Source organism: Thamnophis elegans, unplaced genomic scaffold (genome assembly GCF_009769535.1).
Source record: "Thamnophis elegans isolate rThaEle1 unplaced genomic scaffold, rThaEle1.pri scaffold_94_arrow_ctg1, whole genome shotgun sequence".
Taxonomy (NCBI): Eukaryota; Metazoa; Chordata; class Lepidosauria; order Squamata; family Colubridae; genus Thamnophis; species Thamnophis elegans.
In genome coordinates this window covers 44,775-61,532 of record NW_022473917.1, presented here as the reverse complement: position 1 = coordinate 61,532, position 16,758 = coordinate 44,775, and the positions used below count along the sequence as shown (strand labels likewise).

The 16,758-nt window shown below is 38.4% G+C and overlaps 1 protein-coding gene across 1 annotated transcript in view; it reads right to left on the bottom strand.

Annotated features, from left to right (window-relative positions):
* The window catches only part of LOC116523697 (platelet glycoprotein 4-like), a 28,024-nt gene extending 13,055 nt beyond the window's left edge, over positions 1 to 14,969 (bottom strand). Inside the window, exons 1-5 of the mRNA XM_032238830.1 lie at positions 14,773 to 14,969; positions 6,973 to 7,133; positions 4,529 to 4,673; positions 2,402 to 2,578; positions 1 to 16 (exon numbers count right to left, since the gene is read on the bottom strand). The exon at positions 1 to 16 is cut by the window's left edge and continues 76 nt beyond it. Of these exons, the coding sequence (XP_032094721.1) occupies positions 1 to 16; positions 2,402 to 2,578; positions 4,529 to 4,673; positions 6,973 to 7,133; positions 14,773 to 14,892 (619 nt within the window). The 5' untranslated portion in view covers positions 14,893 to 14,969. The remainder of the gene's footprint in view (positions 17 to 2,401; positions 2,579 to 4,528; positions 4,674 to 6,972; positions 7,134 to 14,772) is intronic.
* Positions 14,970 to 16,758: the final 1,789 nt, after the last annotated feature.

The following is a 16,758-nucleotide window of genomic DNA, read 5'->3' as shown; positions in this document are numbered from 1 at the left end:
CGAGTCTGTCATTGTCCTTGAGAGAAAGAGAGAGAGAGAACAGGAAGTTATCTTTTTCACCTTGTTTATCAAGAGGAAATTTTTAGTCAAAAATCTGCTGTCCAAGACCTAAATTAGGTCTACCGTTCTTAATTTTCTGTTTGTAGAAGGTGCTTTCCCACCTTATGCTTAGGACATGGAGATCTTAATTTTGGAAGTAGGACTGGGATGGAGAACCTATTTCTATTTCTATTCTATTTCTATTTATTGAATTTATAGGCTGCCCAATCCCGGAGGACTCCGGACGGCTTACAGAAATAAGAAATATTAAAAAGATTAAAACAAATAAGACATAGAAGATTAAAAAAAAAACCATACACCCAGTCTAAGCAGGGCTGGACCTCAATCAAGAGGTCAACAGCCCCAGGCCGGCCGGAAAAGCCAGGTTTTAATAGCTTTTCATGAAGGCCATGAGAGTGGGTAGGGTCCAGATCTCTGGGGGTAAGCATGGCAAGTGTGCCCCAGGTGGCACAGGAGCCTTCCCTGCACGCACGCAATCCATTGCCCAGCTCAGCTGCACCGCATCTCCCACTGGCCAGCTCTCCGCTGTACACGTGGATACGTACATGCATGCAAGGGGAGGGGCATGCGTGTGAGGAAGTCATGCACGCATGTGCAGGAGGAGGGATGCATGGGATTGTGGGTATGGGTACAATGGAAGACACAAAGGTTAGCTATCATTGAAGTAGGGGTTGCAGAAGAATGAAATATTCAAAACCCAATTCTTTCACTTCTGAAATAATACTAGTGTCAGGCCTGCATTTATATTCCTTTTAGAATTTTGGCCTGCCACGCTTTCTCTTATTTCATTATGAAGTTTCATTAGTATAGTCGATGGGAGGGGGGAATAGACAGGAGTAGGATTGTGGAATGTATTGTTTTCATTCTTTACTAGAAGCCAAGGTCATCCTTTGTCTCTGCACTTTTACACCTGACCGGAAGCAGCTGGGTGTGGATGCCAGCGTGGAAGAAGAAGATTGGACCATGTGATGGATTTGTGGGTGTGGGGACAAGATCATGAACTTTTAACTGGGTGGGATTCTGATGTCATTTCCAGTATTGGGATTAACACAGATGTGCTAAGATGTCTGCTTTATTAAATTGGAACTTTAAGGATCGTTTTGCCTTTGATTCTGATTTAATTCTACATGATACTTGGAACACTGACAATTAATTAATTTAGATCTCCAAGCTCCCAGGGGAAAAAGTGGGGGGAAAAAATCAAACACCCATAAACGACACTTTTTGCAGACCAAAAATAACTTGTCTGTTGTGAAGTGACTCAAGTCACCTTGGTATCAAGCTGGTGACTTATACAGACACGTCAGAATTTAATTGTTTTATTTTTTCCGCCTATAGAGTAGATTTTTCCAGTTTGTTTCCCCCATCCAATGGTGATCCAGGACTGACCCTGCTTAGCTTTCTAGCTCTGGTCAGATAGACTGCTATTACCCCATGAAAGGGAACAAGATAAGAAAATTACTTTATACCCCTATCAAAACCAAATTTGTTGCTATGACCTTCATGGAAGCGTCTGATACCAGCAATGCTTTTGTATCTACAATAAAAAAATTTGTTGACTTTTGATAAGTCATGCTAAGATAGAAATTATTGTTCTAATTTCAATTTGATAACAGATTGCTTTTGGGTTAGGAAGTCTTGTTGATATTCAGGCAACATCTGTCAACTTCTTCACAGTGAGTTTTATTCTCATTTTCCCATAATAAGCTGTGGTAGATGAGATTTATCCTTTTTTTCTTATTTTTTTGCACTAAAACCACCATCTCATATTTCTTCTTCCTTCCTAGCAATAGCAATAGCAATAGCAGTTAGACATATATCACTTCATAGGGCTTTCAGCCCTCTCTAAGCGGTTTATAGAGTCAGCATATTGCCCCCAACAATCCGGGTCCTCATTTTACCCACCTCGGAAGGATGGAAGGCTGAGTCGACCCTGAGCCAGTGAGATTTGAACAGCAGAACTGCAGAACTGCAGTCAGCTGAAGTAGCCTGCAGTGCTGCATTTAACCACTGCGCCACCTCGGCTCTTCCTACCCTGTTTTCCTGAAAACAAGACTTCCCCGGATAATAAGCCCAATTGGTCTTTGAGCACATGCGCTAAAATAAGCCCTCCCTTGAAAATAAGCCCTTCCTGAGAATATTGCAACACAGCAGCAGCTATGAGATTATCACACTCACTGCCTCCTGCACCTCGAAAATAATAAGACCTCCCAGAAAATAAAGCCAAGCGCTTATTTTGGGGGTCAAAAGACCCTGTCTTATTTTTGGGGAAACACAGTATATAGAAAAGCACAGATGTCTTTCTTAGAGTCATTAATTTTCCCTTTGAGTTAATACTTACAGGATAGAATACACCAACAACTTTATCAATGGTTGAAATTGGAATTAATTGTAGGAAAGGATCTTTATAGCCCCAAAGTATTTCTTTTACGGTTCTAGTTTGGAGAAATTTTGATTTTGATAGTTGTATGAACGGATTCAGGAGATGAGCTAACTTTGGATACAAAACAGGGGCGGTCTACGGGAAACACAAATATGTGAACAAACTTTTGAAACTGAGATGAAAACAGATGAAAGCAGAACATTTTCTAGTTTCAATGCTTAATGCTAAAGAATTTGATATATGTCAATGCAATAGACAAACATCACCGTTAAGTAATCAATATTTTTCCAGTTAAGTACTGCATATTTCAGACTATAAGACACACCGGAGTATAAGACGCACCATAATTTTGAAGAGGTAAATTTTTAGAAAAAGGTTTTGTACTCTGCAAGCCTCCCAAAGCCTCTGCATACCTTGTTTTGTTTTGTTTTTTGCAAGAAAGGGCAAGCAGAACTTCGGGAGGCTTGTAGGGTGCTCCTGGGGGCTGCCCCCCCCAAAAAACAAGCAAAAAACGGCCCTTTTTTTTTTTTTTGCAAAAAGAGGCTTTGGGAGGCTTGTAGAGTGCCTCTCAAACCCTCTGCACGTCCATTTTTGCAAAGGGGGTGGGGTTTTAGTAGGCCAAAAATACTGTATTCAATGTATAAGACGCACCCAGATTTTCACCCTCTTTTTGGGGGGAAAAGGGTGTGTCTTATACTCCGAAAAAGACAGTAATCAGTACTTTTGTGTATCTTCACCATCATTTTTAGGTAGAACATTCATTTTCACTGCTGCTATTCTTCCCAACAAGGATAATTGTAATTTTTCCCAATTTTTCATCTCTGTCTGAATGCTGTGCCATAGTGGCTCATAATTATACATATAACTTCCCATTTGAGGTTGAGATATAGACTCCTAGATATTTAACCTTTTTAACTATTTCACATCCTGTCATTCCTTCTAATTCTTCCCTTTGCTTAGTGTTCATATTTTTAACTAGCATCTTTGTTTTCCCTAAATTTATTTTAAATCCGGACACTTGGCCGTATTGATTAATCATATTCATTAAAAGCTTGGTAGGTTCCTGTGGTTGAGTTAATGTTATCACCAAATCATCCGCAAAGGCACGTATTCTATATTCTTGATGCCTAATCTTGATTCCCTGCAAATCACCTTCATTTCTGACTGATACTTACACAGGAGATAGAAGATAAAATTAATTTTAAAAGTTTCTGGGAATAAAAAAAAATAATTTCTGGTAAAAATTCAGAAGGCGGGAAAGAAAACACCAATAATAATGAAAGCCAGAAATATTTTTGTTAGGTACAGTAAATTTCATTTCTGTAAAATGAAATGCCCAGACAATACACTGTCTTCAAAATATTTATATATAAATTAAAAAAAAACTTGACTTAAAAAAATAAATAACATAATCCTGGTGGCTCAGTGGCTAAGACGCTGAGCTTGCTGATCAGAAAGGTTGGTAGTTCAGCGGTTCAAATCCCTAGTGCCGCATAAGGGAGTGAGCTCCCATTCCCTGTCCCAGCTTTTGCCAACCTAGCAGTTTGAAAGCACGTAAAAAATGCAAGTAGAAAAATAGGAACCACCTTCGGTGGGAAGGGAACAGCGTTCTGTGTGCCTTTGGCATTTAGTCATGCCGGCCACCTGACCATGGAGACGTCTTCGGACAGCGCTGGCTCTTGGGCTTTGAAATGGAGATGACTGCCCTCTAGAGTCAGGAACAACTAGCACATATGTACGAGGGGAACCTTTACCTTTACCTGTAATATCACTTTGACTGATAGATAATATGTCCATCATTTTGATGAAAAGTTAAGATAAAGAAAGAATACCATAAGAATTAGACAGATACGATTTCCCAATTTTGCTGAGCTACCTGTCCTAGCCCCCTTTACTATTAACAAATTACCAACAGGTGGTAACGCTGTATTTCTGGATCACCCAATTCATTCATCCCCAACACCTCCCCCCCCCCCCCAAAATGAATAAGAGGGAAGATCATTGCAGAATATGGAGAATGCCCAAGTTCTAATTTGCATTGATTATTACAATACTCAGATAAATCTTATGACAGAGTTTGCTTACCACAACAGCCAGGTTAACAGTGGTAATTGTGTCATTTTCCCAGCCAGAAGACATATTACGTTGAAAAAGAGCAATATTTGGCAAGAAGTAAGACAGAGTAGCATCGTCATGTTCAGTGATGTTTTGTTTGGGCTTATATCGCACCCTTGTGGAAAAAGAGATTTAACTTCAGTCATTCAATGCTGGCCAAATCAGAAATAAATAGGGTTGTGTTCTGACCCCCTCCTCCATCCAGTAATGAAAGCCGAGACAAGCTTAAATGGAATGTCCTTTAATAACAAGACCAGAATCTCAGTGACTGAAAGCTAAGTAAATAAACAGATAAGGACCTTGGCAGCAAATCCGACAAACCTTGGCAGCAATTCAGACAAACCTTGGCAGCAATCCAGCCTGCCAAGATAGTTTCTCTTTAGTCAAAGCGTTGACTTCTGCAAGAAGGGCATGGCACAAGCAGTCTTTTTTATAGTCTAGGGAGGAGCCTAATGACCATCAGCTGAGCGTAATTACCTCCTGTAATTACGTAATTGCTCCTGATGCCGAGTAGCTCTTTGATGGCGTGAATCCAGGAACAACTCATTGTTGGTTTCTGGATCACTCTCCCTTGTCTCCTCCCCACTGATCCAAGGGTCAGGCGCCTCCTGGTGGCCAACCAGCCTCTCTGCACCCCGCTCAGAGTCGGAACCCTGTCCAGGGTCCTCCACATCCTCCAGGGCCGACTCATAGGGCCCCTCGCTGTCGGAGTCTGGTGGCAGCTCCAACGGCTCCTGCTGGGCCTCAACAGGTTGCCACTCTCTTTGCCAGAAGATGAATGGATATCTGGCCATCCAATACTTTTCTTTCTTTTCCTGTCTTTCATCTCTACAACACACATACATACAACATGCGCACATAAATACAATTCAAAACGGTAAGGCCACACTTGGGATACTCCATCCAGTTTTGGTCGTGATGTGGAAAAGATGCTGAGGCTCTAGAAAGAGTGCAGAGAAGAGCAACAAAGAGGATGAGGGGCAGTGATGGGATTCAATTTTTTTTTTGCTACCAGTTCTGTGGGCATGAATTTGTGGGCGTAGCAGGGGAAGGATGCTGCAAAATCCCCATTCTCTCCCCACCCCCACTAACCTGCTTCCCAGCTCCGTTCTCCTGTTCAGGGCAACAAAAGAAGATCAGCTGGAAGACTGGGAGGCAGCAGTGGCGGGGCCAGCCTGTTTGCCAGTTCTCCAAACTACTCAAAATTTCTGCTACCGGTTCTGCAGAACCTGTCAGAACTGGCTGAATACCACCACTGATTAGGGGACTGAAGGCTAAAACATATGAAGAACGGTTGCTGGAATTGGGTACGTCTAGTTCGATGAAAAGAAGGACAAGGGGACAAGAAGCAATGGGTGGAAACTAATCAAGGAGAGAAGGAACTTAGAACTAAGGAGAAATATCCTGATATTTAGAATAATTAATCAGTGGAAAAACTTGCCTCCAGAAGTTGTAAATGCTCCAACACTGGAAGTCTTTAAGAAGATGTTAGATAGCCATTTGTCTGAAACAGTATAGGGTTTCCTGCCTAAGCAGGGGGTTGGACTAGGAGACCTCCAAGGTCCCTTCCCTTCCATTCAATTCCAAATTCTATTCTATTCTATTCTATTCTATTCTACTCTACTCTACTCTACTCCACTCCACTCCATTCCATTCCAAATTCTATTCTATTCTATTCTATTCCATTCCAAATTCTATTCTATTCTATTCCATTCCAAATTCTATTCTATTCCATTACATTCCATTCCAAATTCTATTCTATTCCATTCCAAATTCTATTCCTTTCCATTCCAAATTCTATTCTATTCTATTCTATTCCATTCCAAATTCTATTCTATTCTATTCCATTCCATTCCAAATTCTATTCTATTCCATTCCATTCCAAATTCTATTCCATTCCATTCCAAATTCTATTCTATTCTATTCTATTCTATTCCATTCCATTCCAAATTCTATTCTATTCTAGTCCATTCCATTCCAAATTCTATTCTATTCCATTCCATTCCATTCCAAATTCTATTCTATTCTATTCTATTCCATTCCGTTCCATTCCAAATGTATTCTATTCTATTCTATTCTATTCTATTCTATTCCAGTTGACATTTGGAAAAAGCACCTTTGGGACAACCATGATCTGGATGACTGAAAATATCCATACATACACAAAGCTGAGGTACGCCACAATTTGTTCTCCAGCAGAGAAACATGGGGCATCAGCTTTAAAAGGCAAATTTTGTTTGTCCTTTTAGAAAATCTTCATTCCTGAAAGACGTGGTCAAGGTCTTCCATAAATGTGTTCAAAGAATTATGGATCTTCTATCTTGGTTCCTTGCATGCAAAGAATAGTAGGTTGAACTATCCCATCTCTGCTCTCTAATCCCATGTCTTCATGACATCCTCAGGTCTTCACCTACCTGTAAGTGTAAGGACCTTTCTGCTTGAGGATTGGATTAGAACCGTTCTTCATCACCTCCTCTGGGTTCTGGACATCAAAGAACCAAAACTGCCGGTAGATGGGACTTCCTGGGATGACCCAATTCTCATAGGCAGTTGTGCCGTTTTTGATGACAGCTTCCTGCAAGGAATAACAGCAAGCAGGATACATAAAGACATCTCATTTAGACTTATATACCACTTCACAGTGCTTTACAGGCCTCTCTAAGCAGTTTACAGAGTCAACATAGTGTCCCAACAATCTGGGTCCTCATTTTACTGACTTCGGAAGGATGGAAGGCTGAGTCAACCTTGAGCTGCTCAGGATCAAACGGATGGCTTTGAGCAGTGAGTTAGTCAACCTTGAGCTGGTCAGGATCGAACTGATGGTTGTGAGCAGTGAGTAGCTTGCAATACTGCAGTCCAACCACTGTGCTATGATGGTTCTTAGCAATAGCAACTGGGATTTACGGTATATACCATTTCCACTGAGCCATGGTGGCGCAGTGGTTAGAGTGCAGTACTGCAGGCTACTTCTGCTGACTGACTGCTGCCTGCAATTTGGCAGTTCAGATCTCACCAGGTTCAAGAGTGACTCAGCCTTCCATCCTTCTGAGGTGGGTCAAATGAGGACCCAGATTGTTGGGAGCAAGGGGGCTGATTCTGTAAAAGCGCTTAGAGAGGGCTGTAAAGCACTGTGAAGCGGTATATAAGTCTAAGTGCTATTGCTATTGCTTCGTAGTGTTTTACAGCCCTCTCTAAGCGGTTTTGCAGAGTCAACCTATTGCCCCAGCAATCTGGGTCCTCATTTTACCAACTTCAGAAGGACGGAAGGCTGAGTCAACCTTCAGCCGGTCAGGATCAAACTCCTGGCAGTGGGCAGAGTCAACCTGCCATGCTGCATTCTAACCATGTTGCTATAAACCATTCATATATATTTTTTCTAAGTGTTTGATGCAGTGCACTGGCCACATGACCCTGGCCCATGAATGTTACAACTTTTGGCATAAAAATTAAAATATGCTGATGTTTATTGAGAAAAGTTATCTCTGCACTTGCTAAGACTCAACATTGACTTGTGGGCATATAATCAATCATTGATCAATGCCATCCTTCTGTCTTCTGATTACAACACCATAGCCTTAGATTATCTCTCCAATCACTTCTTGCAACAGCAAATGTTCTTAAATCAGAGATAATGTCCTTCCATATGTTGTTTTATCAGAACTTATGAGAGTTGAACTTCAATCTTTATAAAGAAGAGAATTGGACGTGATTATCTGCAAGGCCATAATAATCCAAAGGAAATTGTTTTAGAAGATGATTCATGAACTGCTTGACTTCTCCTAGGCTGATTTTGCCAAGTAGTTTTGCAAGAGGTTTAAAGAGCTGATATTCATCATTACCCAAAAATAAAGATGACCTTAATGATTATTCAGAAATCAACAAGCTAAGAACTCTTCCACATTTTTCTTCACAACGAACAAGAACCAGACATAGGATGGAATGGAATGGAATGGAACGGAACGGAATGGAACAGAACAGAACAGAACAGAACAGAACAGAACAGAACAAAACAGAATTAGAACAGTAATAGAATAGAAAATATAGGATAGGATAGAATAGGATAGGATAGGATAGGATAGGATAGAATGGAATGGAATGGAATGGAATGGAACGGAATGGAATAGAATAGATTTAGAACAGGAATAGAATAAAAAATATAGAATAGAATACAATAGAATAGAATAGATAAAAGAAGAGAAGAGAATAGTGAATAGAACAGAGTAGAATAGAATAATGAACAAGAATAGAGAATAGAATAGAATGGAATGGAATGAAATAGAATAGATTTAGAACAGGAGTAGAATAGAAAATATAGCATATAATAGAATAGAGAAGGGAAGGGAAGAGAAGAGAAGAGTGAATAGAGCAGAGTAGAATAGAATAATGAACAAGAATAGAGAATAGAATAGAATGGAACGGAATGGAACGGAATGGAACGGAATGGAACGGAATGGAATAGAATAGAATAGATTTAGAACTGGAATAGAATAGAAAATATAGAATAGAATAGAATAGAATAGAATAGGGAGGGGAGGGGAAGCGAAGGGAAGGGAAGGGAATAGTGAATAGAGCAGAATAGAATAGAATAATGAACAAGAATAGAGAATAGAATAGAATAGAATAGAATCTTGGATGAGAAGCAAACTGTCTTCAAAAGGAAAAAAAGAAGAAAGTCCAGTTGCCTCCTGAAAAAAGCACCTTTGGGCCAACCATGACCTGGATGACTGAGAATCTCCACATAATTTTAGCTATACAATTTGGGATGGACACCTTTGGAATGGTGTGGGAGTAGGAATGGATTTCCAGAGGGGGAAAAAACCTCCAAACTACAGGAACCATTTGCACCACTCAGTTGAGCCTGAGGATACAGACAAACCTCCAAGTGTCCTCAGTGACCCTCTAAAAAGGATGCAAATGACCAGCTGTCTGCAAGGAATAGAAACCCTTCCATTCCCCCACTATCCTGTCAGAGCTGAAGAAGCTTCTTGGATGAGAAGCGAAATGTCTGTCAAAAGAGAAAACAAACAAGGAAGTCCAGTTGCCTCCTGAAAAACCACCTTTCGGACTCCGAACTTCTGGATTTGAATAAAAGCATGTCGGCGTTGTATTTCCATAGGTGTGGGAAATAACTGGTGAGGACTTCTGATCCAGAAAGGTGATTGTTATTGACAAGACACACTTGGATCATGGCAACTGATATAATTCGGAAGATAAAGACAATAAAGATAAATCCTTATCATAGCGAATTATGCTCAGCTGTCAACATTTACTGAACTCTGCTCTTGGCGTGCCTCCTCCTTCTTTTTCGGCTGTTTCAGGCAGATCATTCTTTCTGAAGAATTGTGCAAGAAAGTGCCAGTAAAACCTGAGGGACCCTTTACCTTCCTTGACACAACGATGCTGGCATAGAAAAGAACTGGGTTTTCTTTCTCTTTCTCTCTCTCTCTTTCTCCTTTCCTGTTTTTTGTCTTTCTTGTTTAGAAAAAAAAAAGAAGGCCAGTTCCTGACTCAGTTGCATTTAGGGCAATGTTGAAGGCGTAAAACCCTCACATGCAACAATGATGATACAGCTAGTAGACTATACAGAGAGGAGGAAGAGGAGGAGGAGGAGGAAGAGGAAGAGGAAGAGGAGGGAAGAAGAAGAGGAGGAAGAAGAAGGAGAAGGAGGAGGAGGAGAAGGAGAAGAAAAAGAAGAATTGAATTGAATTTGAATTTATTTAGCTTGTATGCCACCCTTCTCTCGGAAGACTCAAGGCGGCTGAAGAAGACGAAGACGAAGACGAAGACGAAGACGAAGACGAAGAAGAAGAAGAAGAAGAAGAAGAAGAAGAAGAAGAAGAAGAAGAAGAAGAAGAAGAAGACTTGTGTATTAATATTACATTCTGTGCATGGATTTGATCTCAGTAAAGATTTAACTATTAAATTAATTTCTTTCTCAAAGCTGGACTCATTTTTCTTGGGCTGTTATCCCTGCACTCTTCCTGCTCTTCATCTCTGTTTGCACAGAATATCAGGGCCTTCTTGCTAAGCAAGAGAGACAGAGACCAGGAAGAGAGAAAGAAAAGAAAGAGGATTAAAAAACCCCACTATTATCTTTTTGAGGCTTAGCTACAAAAGTAAGGAGGAAATTTGCTGATATTCACCAGTCCTATACCTTCATGGCTTCTGAAGCTCAAATGAATTGCTCCTTGAATAGATGTCTTCTGAGAAGCCAAGATGTTGGCAAGCAAGTGACAGTGTGTGTCTCCACCATTTCCTTGGAAACTAAGAAGCCATGCCAGGAGACACGTTGGAACGAACTCCCCGTGGAGATTTGAAACCTCCCTCCAGGCCTTCCGCAAAGCTGTTTAAACCTGGCTGTTCCGACAGGCCTGGGGCTAAAGAGCTGTTGCCCCCGTCTCGAATGGTATGACTGTTGTGTGTTTTTAAATTATGTATTGTCATGTTTGTTTTTTTATTTTTTGTCTGTACCCCCCGCCCCCCTTCCCAGATTGATTTGTCAGCCGCCCTGAGTCCCCTTCGGGGGAAAAGGGCAGCATATAAATATAATAAATGAAAAATGAAATGAATGAAATGGTGCTTGCCATCCAGACCCTATCTTCAAAACAAGGAGTTGAAAAAGGGAGCCGCACCATCAAGGAAGGTTGAAATGCCAAGCAATGCAATTTCATCAAAACAAGACTTGAGACTCGGGCTCAGAACTTGAGGCTTTAAGCATGGATTCAAGATGACTCAAGATTTCCTCAGGAAGCAAGGGGAGGGGAATCCAGAAAGTGACTGAGATTGGACAAGAGATTGAAAATGGCTGCTTAAACAATGACTCAGATGATGACAGTCAATGGTGGTTGCAAGAAAAGTTCAGAAACCCCCTAGGCCCCATCCTGACACCTACAGCTCTTTGAAATCTAGAAAGCTGCTCAGTTATTTCTGCAGAATAAATTGTGGTAACAACAAATATGTTGGAATACATGTTAGAATGCATTTTGTATTGCAGTAACTACAGAATTATTCAGCCAGTAAATGTCAGTGTTTAGTGTGCACCTATGTTTATAATCTATGGTTTCTTTATGTTCTGATGAAAATTTCCAGTTTCCTGTTAGAGCAGGGGTCAGCAACTTGCAGCTCTGGAGTCGCATGTGGCTCTTTCATCCCTCTGCTTCAGTTCCCTGTTGCCAGTCAGCTCCACAATTGATAGGGCTTTTGGTTAGGACAGGTAGAGGAAAAAGGATGCTGCACTAGGAGGAGACTCTATGGAGGAGACTCTATGGTGGCTCCAGAATTGAACGGGAGGCTTCTGGTTAGGACTTTTGTGGTTCTTTGAGTGTTTAAGGTTGCCGACCCCTGTGTTATAGTATTATAGTTGGGCAGTAAAGCACATAGTGACTGTGCTTTTTATTTGATCTGTGGTGCTTTTTATAATGCAGGATTTCTAAGGAAATATCTTTGTGAAATCAGAAGCCTCACTGAAAAGAAACACATGTTAACAGCCTGGTTGCCATATGAGCAAAATACTTGCAGGATAATGCAACACCCTAGTGGTCTAACTCAGATTAGGCAAGAGAAGGACACCAGTGAAACCAGAAGCAACTTAGTTAACTTTTTGATGAAGCTCTTGATTGGCATCAATGCCGGAGCTCCCCATAAAAAAATGATATCCTAAAAGATTATCAGCAGCTAAAGTTGCTGTTTTATTACATGCTGGATTTTGGCCAAGAGAATGCCTATAGCATTCTCAGCTGTGTCTTAAAAATACTATACATTTTAGAACTTTAAGGTTGTAAAGGCATAGGCATCACATCATGCTTAGATATGTACAAATGTTCTTAACACCGTATAAAGAAAACTTATATAAAATGTTGCATAGGTGGCATCTCCCACCTGAGAGAATAGCCAAAATGTTTAGAAATTTAGTACCAAATTGTGGGAAATGTGATTATGAACCAGGCACGTACTACCATATGTGGTGGTCGTGCCAAAAAACAAAAGGATATTGGTGAAAAATTCAAAGGTGGCTGATAGAGATAATCGAAGAGGAAATAGAATTCAAACCAGAACTATTTATTTTGGGAATCATAAACGATAAACATAACAAGGTGGTAATCTACTTAATAATACATATTACTACAGCAGCAAGAACGGTCTTTGCCCAAAACTGGAAAAACAGAGAAATTCTACAAGAAGAGGAAATAATTAGGAAAATTCTGATTTGTGCTGAAATGGATAAATTGTCGTGGGAATTGAAGAATAAAGATGAATAGGAATATTATACGATCTGGGACAAATGTTATCAATGGTTGGAACAAAACAGGAAAGATCCAAAATAAGCCATGACTAAGATATGTAGAATGGAGATTAGAATTATGTATGAAATCACAACAGTAAAAATGTATAAGATAAAAACAAAGAAACGTGGTTGGAAATAAGGATATTTTTATATTTGTAAATACTGAATAGACCAAATGTAAATAAGCATGGTGGTTATAATATTTAACTTTATATCTTAGTATGTATAGCAAAATCTTTGCCAGGTTGGTTACACTGCGTCCAATGTTTTCATGTGTGCTCAATAAAACACTTTTAAAATAAAAGAAATATACAAATGTTCCAAGCTCAAACCAGTTCTTTTGCAGCTAAAAATTAAACTCTTTATTGTTCTGGAGTTTTATCTTGGGTCCTGGATGAAATTGCCATATTTCTTTCTATGTTGTTCTGAGTGTCTTGATCAATTGCAATTGATTGCTTAGAACATACAAGGTTGTGAGGGATCTTGGAGATCTTCTAGACCAACCCCCTATTTCAGCAGGACAGCCTATATCATTCCGGGACAAATCCGGGACAATCTCTTCTTAAAAATGCTCCACTGTTGGAGCCTTCACAACTTCGCAAGGCAAGTTGCTCCATTGGTTAATTGTTCTAACTGTCAGGAAATTTCTCCTTAGTTCTATGTTGCTTCTCTCCTTGATGGGTTTTCACCCATTGTGTCTTGTCCTGCCTTCAGCTGCTTTGGAAAATAGTTTGAACCCCCCCCCCCCTGAGATATTGGAACACTGCTATCCTGTAGCATCTAGTCCTTCTTTTCCTTAAACTAGACATGATTCCTAATTCTGCTCTGCCCGGCTGCAAATGGATGGTCAAAGACCATCTCAACACCTCACTTATTCGTTTACTTTTCTTTTTTTATTAAAAAGTTTTAATAAATTTTACAATTGTATACCTTTCCCCTTCCTCCCCCCCCCAATCCCACATCCCCTCCCCCGTCCCCCCCAGCCTCCCAGAGCAAAATACAGGGTATAAACATTTAACAATCATACACTAAAATAAACCACTTATACTTTAACTCCCCTTTTATAAAACTAACTGTAGATAAATTGTAGCATTCCTTGTTCATTCATTCATAAGCTAACTGAAATTTCTTAGTCCCATATATTTATCCTCCCAGAGCAAAATACAGGCTATAAACATTTAACAATCATACACTAAAATAAACTAACTAACTTTAGCATCGTACCTTCACTTATACTTTAACTCCCCTTTTATAAAACTAACTGTAGATAAATTGTAACGTTCCTTGTTCATTCATTCATAAGCTAGCTGAAATTTCTTAGTCCCATATTTATTTTGAATATAATCAGTCCATCTTCTCCATTCCAACTTGTATTTCTCATCTGAATGGTCCTTCAAGTATGCTGATATTTTAGCCATCTCTGCTAGGTTTGTTACTTTTAACGTCCATTCTGGAATAGTAAGCAATTCTTCCTTCTTCCAGTACTGCGCCACCAACAATCTTGCTGCCGTTATTAAGTTCAGAATCAAATTAGTCTCTAAAACTGTACAATCTGCAATTATACCTAACAAGAATAACTGAGGAGTAAACTTTATCCTCTTTTTAAGAATATTTTGAATAATCCACCATATTTTTATCCAAAATGCTTTGACTTTTTTACAAGTCCACCATATATGATAATATGTAGCATCAGCACAATCACATCTCTTGTTTGTTTACTGTTCATCCACCACCACCACCCAAAAATCCCCCCCCCTCCATTTGGAGAATGAATCAGCCAGAAAATCAGCAGATGTCGTAGTTGAATAGCAGATAGATGGAGAAACAATTAAGGTTGCTGGTGGCAGCAGTGGTTGACATCGTAAGCAAAGGTTGAGAAGGAAGCCATGAAAACATAAAGAAAAATGCAGGAACGAGAGGCTGTCCTTACCTTTTCTACTGTGTCCTCAATGAGATTATTTCCAACTGGGATTAAAATTCCCCCGAGGATGGCCAACGCTGCCCCAATGATTGCTCCTGTCAGCAAGCCACACTTCTTATTACACCCCATGCTTCTCCACACTGTTGCAGGTCCTTGCTGCGGCTCCTTCTGTTCCTTTGGCCTGCTGTTGTGTGATGTTGGCTCAAAATATGTATCAGAGAGATCTATTCCCGTTTTCCAAAGAGGTTAAAGTACAAGGTTCAATATCAATGCTCAGTGGAAGATCATTGAGAAACACATGGGGGGGGGGGGAGCAATTAAGAGTTAGAATAGCAAACACCAAAAGTCAACATAATTGAACCCTCGACAAATTGAGATTGACAAAGCATTTTCGGTTTAATATCAGAGTTAACTTTTCTTCTTTCTTATCAGTTGATTCAGAAGTAAAGATGAGTAAGCTATAATTTCAGACGGAATTGTCCCTCTCTTTCTGAAATAACTCCATGCTTTGATCCAGAAGCTGTGTGGGTGGTATGAATAGAATAGAAGAAAATAGAAAATAGAATAGAAAATAGAATAGACTAGAATAGATATTGGAATGAAGATAATAATAGAATAGAAAATAGAATAGAATAGATACTGGAATGAAGATAAGAATAGAATAGAAAATAGAATAAAATAGAATAGAATATAGAATATAGAATATAGAATATAGAATATAGAATATAGAATATAGAATATAGAATATAGAATATAGAATATAGAATATAGAATATAGAATATAGAATATAGAATATAGAATATAGAATATAGAATATAGAATATAGAATATAGAATATAGAATATAGAATATAGAATATAGAATATAGAATAAAGAATGGGGTGGGGTGGGGTGGGGTAGAATGGGATGGGATGAGAGAGAATAGAATACAATAGAATAGAATAGAAGAAAATAGAAGAAAATAGAAAATAGAATAGAAAATAGAATAGAATAGATACTGGAATGAAGATAAGAATAGAATAGAAAATAGAATAGAATAGAATATAGAATAAATATAGAATATAGAATATAGAATATAGAATATAGAATATAGAATATAGAATATAGAATATAGAATATAGAATATAGAATATAGAATATAGAATATAGAATATAGAATATAGAATATAGAATATAGAATATAGAATATAGAATATAGAATATAGAATAAAGAATGGGGTGGGGTGGGGTGGGGTAGAATGGGATGGGATGAGAGAGAATAGAATACAATAGAATAGAATAGAAGAAATAGAAGAAAATAGAAATAGAATAGAAAATAGAATAGAATAGATACTGGAATGAAGATAAGAATAGAATAGAAAATAGAATAGAATAGAATATAGAATAAATATAGAATATAGAATATAGAATATAGAATATAGAATATAGAATATAGAATATAGAATATAGAATATAGAATATAGAATATAGAATATAGAATATAGAATATAGAATATAGAATATAGAATATAGAATATAGAATATAGAATATAGAATATAGAATATAGAATATAGAATATAGAATATAGAATATAGAATGGGGTGGGGTGGGGTGGAATGGGATGGGATGAGAGAGAATAGAACAGAATAGAATAGAATAGAAGAAAATAGAAGAAAATAGAAAAAAATAGAAAATAGAATAGAAAATAGAATAGAATAGATATTGGAATGAAGATAATAATTAGAATAGAATAGAATAGAATATAGAATAAATATAGTATATAGAATATAGAATGGGGTGGGGTGGGATGGGATGGGATAGGATGAGAGAGAATAGAATAGAATAAAATAGAATAGAAGAAAATAGAAAATAGAATAGAAAATAGAATAGAATAGATATTGGAATGAAGATAATAATTAGAATATAGAATATAGAATATAGAATATAGAATATAGAATATAGAATATAGAATATAGAATATAGAATATAGAATATAGAATATAGAATATAGAAT